The following is a 7,558-nucleotide window of genomic DNA, read 5'->3' as shown; positions in this document are numbered from 1 at the left end:
AGGCCCCGCTCCCGGATCTCCTGGTAGAACCTGGGGTCTGGGGACGGGGGGTGTGTCACCGGCAGGCCTGGGGGCTCTGAGCGGGTTCCCCCCGGGAATCTGCGGGCTGAGTCCTCCCTGGGAGACCCTGAGGGCATCAGGCGGCTCAGGGCCCCCCACAGCAGGCTCCCCTCGGGCTGGCTGGCTCCCATGGCTGTGCCCGGCCGAGCCCAGGACAGGGCTGGTGTCCCCATGCAGAATGTGGCACCTTCAGACCAGGGCCGAGCTGACCAATCAGAGCCGTGGGGGCCGCCCTCGGTGGGGGCTGCTCCCAGGCTGGGCCGAGAGCAGCGGACGCCTGTTCCCGAGTCCTCCGACCCGAGGTGCAGTCTCCCGCTCTCCCGCTCTGCAGCCATCACCACCCCCCCTGCCCCCCGGGGGCAGCTGGCGACTGGCTCAGGGCCACCAACCCTAACCCTTCTCTTCTTGTCCTGGCTCTGAGACTGGGCACCACCGCTCCTCTCCCTGGGGCAGGAGGAGGCCCGGATCCTGATGCCTCCCCACCCCCAGGCCTGTGGCTGTCCACACAGGGGGGCCTCCTCCTGGCTGAGCCCCTGCACCCTAAGAACCCTGCCCCCTCACAGCCACTGGGTGCTGCATCCTGGCGGGCGGGCCCCTCCCCCGCCCCTCCCCCTCCCCTCCCCTCCCCCGTGGGGTCCCGTTGGCATCACCCCTCAGCAGGCCAAATGCACTGCTGCGGGCCCTCCTGAGCCCCCAACACTGGGCTCCCTGTGTCTCGTGGGCAGTATACACAGCATGGGTGTCTACACCCTGGGGCCAGCACCCCCTGGCTGCACCGGTGCAGACGGGCCTGGCACACACATGCACGCTGGACAAACGTCTCCTGGGGTGAGTGTGGGCGCTCTGTCCATCCCCTGCCCCTGGAACAGCACAGAAGAGCCCGAGGGAACTTTCCAGACACGTCAGAACTGCACGATGAGACAAGCCACCAGGACCTCCAGCCCCCAGAGAAATCCCAGTCGGCCTGTTCTCCCTGCGCCGCACCAGCCTGCCCTGCCCCCCAGCAGCCCCGGCGAGACCAGCCTCCGCTGCGCCCGGCCTGGCCCATACTGGCCTCTTGAGGTCACGTCCCTTGGCCACACTCACCGTCCTTGAAGGAGCCCTTGTGTGCACGTTTCCGCCCCAGTGTCCTCTGTGCAAACAAGAGACACGGAAACAGGGCCGTCAGTGGGGAGGAGGGGCAGGTGTGAGTCCACAGCAAGGCCACCCTGGGGGCCCGGAGATCTCATAGCGCCACATGTGAAGGCATGCTCAACAGGAGGGGGCCCCCGCTGGGCACGTGGAAGGTGCTCGATAGACGTCGGCTCCACAAGGAATGCACGGCCACCAAGCAGAGGCTAGGGCAGGTAGGGCAGGGTGACCGAGAGCTAGGCAGATCCAGGAGGGCTGCCTGGAAGAGGCAGGCAGGCCTGAACTAATCAAGAGCGGTGCTCGGGACAGCAGGCTGTTCCGACTGGGTCTAGAGAGAAGCCCAAGCGAGGCCGGAGGGGTGTGGTTGGAGGGGGCTCAGAAGGCCCAGGGTGGGAGCCGGGGCCACGCCGGGGGGAGCAGAAAGGGCAGGGACTGGCAGGTTAGTGTCGAGCTCGCAGCACAGGCCTGGGGTCCCAGCAGCTGCCGGCAGGACTGCAGAGGCAGGTGGGGCGGGCAGGGTCTTCAGACACCCCCGGCCCCGGCAGCTGGCCGCACAGAGCCTGCCCTCTTGGCCGGGACACGGTTTTTCCCGACCTCGGGGCTATGCAGCTTCCGGGAAAGGGAGAGGTTTCTTCAACAAGTTGGGGCCTGAAAACTCCCCTTGTGGGTCTGGAATGTGTGGCACTCCCCCCACACTGGGCCCTGCTCCCCCACCCCGGGCCCCGGGCCCCCACTCCCAGCACCCCTACCCCTCCTGCCTCTGGGTCTGGGCACCTGCCCAGCGTTCACCCTCTGCTTTCTGCCTCTGGACCACCTCCGTGCCCCTGCTCGGAGTTCCTGGGGAGCCCCTCCTCCGTGCTCTGCTGGCCCCCCAGGCTCCCCCAGCCCAGACCGGAGCACCCCAGCGCACGCCTGCCCCCTCCCTGCCCTAGGAACTCGCTGGGGGCCACCTACAGGGGTGCCCTCGGCACCCCGGCTCCAGGTGTGCAGGAAGTCAGGAAACGTCTGATGCGAGGGAGTTGAGGTGGCAGCTGGACGGGCCCTGGGTGGCTGCAGTGTGCGTAGGTCCTGAGGCAGCTTCTGGGGCCCGGGCATCTCAGGGAGGCCTGGCAGGAGCTGCGCCCCACCTCCAAGGCCACGGGCATCTGAGGACTGCAGCCAAGGTGGTCCCCGGGGGTCCCCTCTGCACGTACTCCGACGGGTGGGCTTGGCTTCTCCTCCGCCCGCGGCCACGGCTCCCCGTCCCGGTGACAGCCCCCGGAGAGGCGGCCACCGGAACATCAACTCTGGGCACGGGGGCCCCTTCCCACCAGCCCTGTGCCCGGCCCGTTCTCTCGAGAGCACCGAGGTAAGAGCGGCTGTCGGGCAGGGCGGGGAGGGCGTGCGTGCAGAGAGGGCGTCACGCGTCTCCCGAGTCCCCAACCAGGGGGCCCCTCGGGCAGACCCACCGAAGCCAGGTGCTGCTGTGAGGTCGGCACTGAAACTCGTCCTTGAGACAGGCCGGCTCCCCTCGGGGCTCAGAGAGAGAGGCTGCCTTCGGGACGCTCCGTTCCTCGCTGCAGCTGAGAGCGGGGACCCCCGAGCCCGGGGTCCTACGGAAACCCCCCGACCTCGCCGAGCCTCGACTGCCTCATCTATAAAGCAGGCACACTCACACTCCACTCGCAGCCTGCCCATCAGACCGAACCGGATACACGTCAGGACCCTGCGCGAAGTAGGTGCTCACTGAATGGCAGCCGCGCGAGACAGGGGACGGTGGCGGTGACAGCGAGGGTGACAGTGAGCCTCCGTCTGTGCCTACAAGCTCCCGAGGCCCCTCGCGGCACGGCCCCCGCCCCGAAGTCCAGGCGGCACGGCCTCCTACCTTATTCTTGGCCGGGCACCGAGCGGGAGGCTGGCTGGGCTCCTCCGCCAGGGCCTGGAGCTTGGGGCTGAGCTGGAGGGGGCCCCTCTCCCCGCCCGGCGCCTCCAGGCCCTTCATGGCCGCCCGGTAGGATCGGTTCCGTAGGTTCCGTCTCAGCGCCCCCCCGGGGCCCGCGTCCACGTCCATGTCGTCCAGGGAGAAGCTGGGGGCTGACAGGAGCCGGGGGTCCCGCCGGGCGGCCTCCTTGCTGAGCACGGCCGCCCCGAAGCTCTGGTGGCGGGCCGGGGTCTTGGCCTTGCTCGACACGGCCAGGCTTCTGGGGATCAGCTGCTGAGTGCCCATCTTGAGGGCCGCGGGGCTCTGCGTGCTCAGGACGACAGCCCGTGGCTCCTCGTCCTTAGGGGACACAGCGGGGGGCACCAAGGTATCGAGCTGGAAGCCTTCGTTGTCCCTGAGCTGCAGGGCGCCCCGCACCATGGGGAGCCCGGACGCCGGGTTCCCCCTGGCATCGAGCCGCAGCTCGGAGTGGAAGCGGTATTCCAGCAGCTTCTCTTCCAGGGAGCTGTCCGAGTGTCGCTGGGACATGCTGAGTGGCCACGGTGTCCTGGGGCGAGAGGGCAAAGGTGAGGGCAGGCGGACACGCGCACCCTGCAGCCCTCCTGCCCGCGGGCCCCGCCCACCGCCTCTCAGCGCCTGCCCGGCCAGGGACCCCGCTCGGGATGCAGGGCCCGGAGGCCGGGAGGGGGGTGTGCGGGGGGCAGGAGGCTCAGGCCTGCCGGGACCCAGCTGCTGGGACCGGAGCGGAGGACAGGCAGCCCCCCGCCCCCCCCCACCGTGCTTCCTCTGGTGGGTGCCCACGCCGAGGACGGACCCCCAGGCCGGGGGGTGCAAGCGTGCGGCAATGAGGGGCGCGTGGCCCCGGGGCCCTGCCAGCCCGAGCCGGGTCGGACACTGGGCATCTTGGCACCACCTCCTCCCGGTCGCCGTGAGCACCGCGAATGAAGCTGTCTGTGGGGCTGCCGGGACCCCGGCCTCCACCGCACCCCCACGTTCCAGAGCACGCAGGGCCAGCCTCCGCCGTGCTGGGGGAGGTCGTGTCAGCTCGCTCACTCGCGGGACACGCCGGCCGTCTGCGTTCTCGGTTTGCAAACGAAGACACGAGGCCCCGAGAAGCCCAGGAGCCCCCGGGGTGTGGGACGGGAGGCGTGGGAAACTGGGTGGGGGCTGACCCCCGGCCTGTGTGATTCCAGACCCTCTCTCTTCACCGCCCCGCGTGGTGACTCCCGCGTGGCCGGCTGTCTAGGCGGCCTTTCTGCGTGTGCAGTGACACGCCCGGACTTTCCCGCATTCACGGACTCTGAGCAGGGCCGACCGACCCCGTCTCAAGAGCCCACTGGGCACCGTCCCTCTATGCCTGGATGCAGAGGGGGGAGGGGGGCGTCTGCAGACACCCGGGGCCCACAGCCCCTCCGGGGACCCCGAGCGCCTCACACGTGCAGAGCCCCGCCGACCGGCGTGGGGCTGCCTCTTCAGCTCGGTCTGGCTCGTGCCGGGCCGAGGGCACACGGCCCTGCGGTGTGGACGGGCCCGCCGCTGCCTTTCCACTGTGAGGGCCCACACAGGGGCCAGCGACCGTCACATCCCCCGGCTCTTTTCTGCGCCTCCCGCTCAAGATCGGCAACGTGGGCAGAATGGTGACAAAGCCTCGGGAGCAAGGCTCCCGCTCGCAGGAGTCGAGTGCTGCCGCAGCCCGGCCCTGGGCTGCGGGGCTGCGAGGAGCGACGCCCCAGCCGCCGGGCGGAGCCATGGCCACGGCGACCCGCGCTGACCAGGGCAACAGTCAGGGTCGGGAGGACCTTGGAGGCCTGCGGGAGACGCACTCCCTTGCACCTCCTCCTTTCAACGTTAACGCGAGCAAACGGAGCCGCCACTCCTGTGCTTCTTGTAGACACGGGGCTTGTGCACACGAGGCTGGAAGCCCATTTTTCAGGCGGAAAAATCAAGTCTCCGAATCTGCAGCCCAGGCGGCTGAGACTCCGCGCCCAGCTTCCCCGCGGCATCCTTTGCCACGTTCCCTGCCGATCTGGGAGGGAACGGAGACGCAGTTTATCCGACAGCTCCGTGGGAGTGCGGCGGTCACCTGCCCTCTCCTGCCCCGGGGGGGTGGAGGGGGGCGCGCAGCCAGAGGTGCCCGGGCCTGCACCAGGCCTCCCGGGCCTCTGGAGTCGACGGCTCCCTGGACCCCAGGGACACCACTGCCATCCGTCCCAGGACACGCCAGGCAGGTCCCAGCCTGAGCCTACCTCCCACACTCCCCGCACAACCCTGCATCGGAAGTTCCCGGCCCGGCCTCGGCTCCAGAACCCCTCCCTGAGGGGCAGCCGGGCCCCAGAGGGCCCTAAGCCACAGCACCGGCCGGGGTGACAGCAGCAGCCGGGAGCCTGGCTGCCTGTGCTCCGACCCCCAGCACACAGGGTCTCTGATGAAGCCATCCCAGAGAGGTGAGTGTGGCTGCCTGAGGAGCCCTGGCCGCCCCCACCCCGGGAGGACTGCCCACACATTCCTGGGGACATTCTGAGTCGCAGGCAGCCAGCGGTGGGCGGTCCCCCACCCTGGCTCACCCACCCCCACGTAAACTTTGCATTCACCCAGGCCTGGCCGAGAAAGGGGTTTCTGGTAGACTTTGACCTCTATGCAGGCCAAGCAAAGTGCCCCCGAGTGGGGAGCCCGAAGGCTCGGTCAGTCCTCTTAGTCTGGGAGGCGTTTACCGTGGCGGCATTTCACCTCGTCGCCCTGAAAACCGGCACCGTGACTGTGCCTTCCACCTGCCCCATCCCCCGTCCTCCCCCTCCCCTTCCCCACCTCAGGCCCTAGGCCTGGGTCTTCTGGGCCCAGACCCTGGACCCGGACCCTGGACCCCAGACCCCGGACACAGCCAGTAGCAGGGCTGCTCCCAGCAGGGGGCAAAGTCTACTCTGGGGACAGGAGGTGCCCCAGCAGGAACCTGTCGGGTGAGCCACTGCTGGGTGTGACCTCCGTTCTCAGTAAGGTGGCCGCACCCACAGGCCTGGAGTGCCACCCGCGCGGGGACCGAGGCCCGAAGAGGAGTGGATGCCATCCCAGGGCTCTGCTGGACCTCCAGGACCGGGGCCGGCTGCAGCCAGCTGTCGGTGGGGGGGGGGGGGTGGGGTGGTGCAGCTGACATGGGCACACTCTGACCTCCTCCTTCTAACCTCAGGGTTCTCACAACTCCCCGGGCACAGGTCCAAAAGTCACACGGCACCGAGAGGCCTACCGTGAAAGACAGGTGTCCCCTCCTCCACTGCCCTGTCCCCCACAGGCCACCGCTCCGGGCTCTACAGCTTTTCCCCGATGTCTGCTATTCTGAGATCTCCTGATCGCACAGACCAGCCTCTCCCTGCCGTGTGGACGGGATTCCAGCCCAGTACGCAGGACCCGTGGGTGTCTGTGTTAGTACAGCCGGCTCGGCCGAGCAGGACGCCAGCGCCTGGCCTCCCCTCGTTAATAATTCCCTCTTGTTGACCGGCGGCTGTCCTCCTGTTAACTCCCCATGAGTTCCCGTGTCCCTGCCTCGCGTGTTTGGACCACACACTCCATGCGATCAGTGCATCAGCCCTGGTTCTCCCAGAGACCCTGGCCTCTCTCCCCGGCGCTCCCTTCCCTGCCCCCAGATCCCATCCTGGAACGGTCCTGGAGCTCCCCACCTTCCTGAGGCTACGAGGTAGCCTCACGGGAAGCAGATCTTTGTCCCTGGGGCGGGTAACCTGCTGAGCTCAGAGTCCCGTGGGAGATTATTTTCTTCCAGAATCCGGAGGCCTCCTTTCTTGTCCGGTGCTCTGCTCCTGGGAAAACACCAGACACGCTCCGACGCTGGCTCCCTGGACGATCACAGCCTGGGGCGTCCCCTGCCCTGTGGAGGTGTGGCTCCTACTTTCTGGTGGGGGGTGACAGGGAGCACCAGCACTCGTGGGGAAAGGTCCACACGCACTCCCCGAGCCACAGACTTGTGCCTCCTTCCAGCCCCTTCCTCGGGCCTCGCAGGTCTGGGCGCATCCTGGTGATCTCTCGTGCAAACTTTCCCCCGCCTGTTTTCTCCAGCCCCTCTTTCCGGGACGGCCCGGATCCCGCACTCCGACCTCTGGCATTGTCTCCACGCTGCGGCCTCTTCTGTCCCGGGTTTTCATTCTCTGCCCACGCCGTGGGAGATTCCAACCCTTCCAGAAACCAGCACTGTTGTTTGCACGTCCTGCAAAGAGCCGTCCAGAGCGCCCTGTCCCCGCGGCGTGCTACGGCTTCTGTCGACGCTGAAAAGGTCGCTTGTGGTTCCTTTCTGCTCCCTGGCCGTCCCTGTATGGGCCTCCGTCGCCAGCTCGAAGGCAGCAGGCCCTCCCGGTCCCTCTTGGCTGTCTGCTTCGACTTTAGCAGGGAAGACGGCGCCACGTAGGGAGTGTTGCTGCCCCCCATGCTCCTTGGGGACCCCCG

At 68.4% G+C, this 7,558-nt stretch overlaps 1 protein-coding gene across 1 annotated transcript in view; it reads right to left on the bottom strand.

Moving 5' to 3' along the window:
- ARHGEF16 (Rho guanine nucleotide exchange factor 16) overlaps nt 1-7,530 on the bottom strand; it is an 11,091-nt gene extending 3,561 nt beyond the window's left edge. The window contains exons 1-4 of the mRNA XM_030327262.2: nt 6,781-7,530; nt 3,056-3,659; nt 1,147-1,192; nt 5-37 (exon numbers count right to left, since the gene is read on the bottom strand). Of these exons, the coding sequence (XP_030183122.1) occupies nt 5-37; nt 1,147-1,192; nt 3,056-3,640 (664 nt within the window). The 5' untranslated portion in view covers nt 3,641-3,659; nt 6,781-7,530. The remainder of the gene's footprint in view (nt 1-4; nt 38-1,146; nt 1,193-3,055; nt 3,660-6,780) is intronic.
- Between the last annotated feature and the right edge of the window lie 28 nt (nt 7,531-7,558).

The sequence above is a fragment of the Lynx canadensis genome, chromosome C1 (genome assembly GCF_007474595.2).
Source record: "Lynx canadensis isolate LIC74 chromosome C1, mLynCan4.pri.v2, whole genome shotgun sequence".
NCBI lineage: Eukaryota > Metazoa > Chordata > Mammalia > Carnivora > Felidae > Lynx > Lynx canadensis.
The sequence above is the reverse complement of the archived record's forward strand: the minus strand, read 5'-3'. Positions and strand labels throughout refer to the sequence as shown.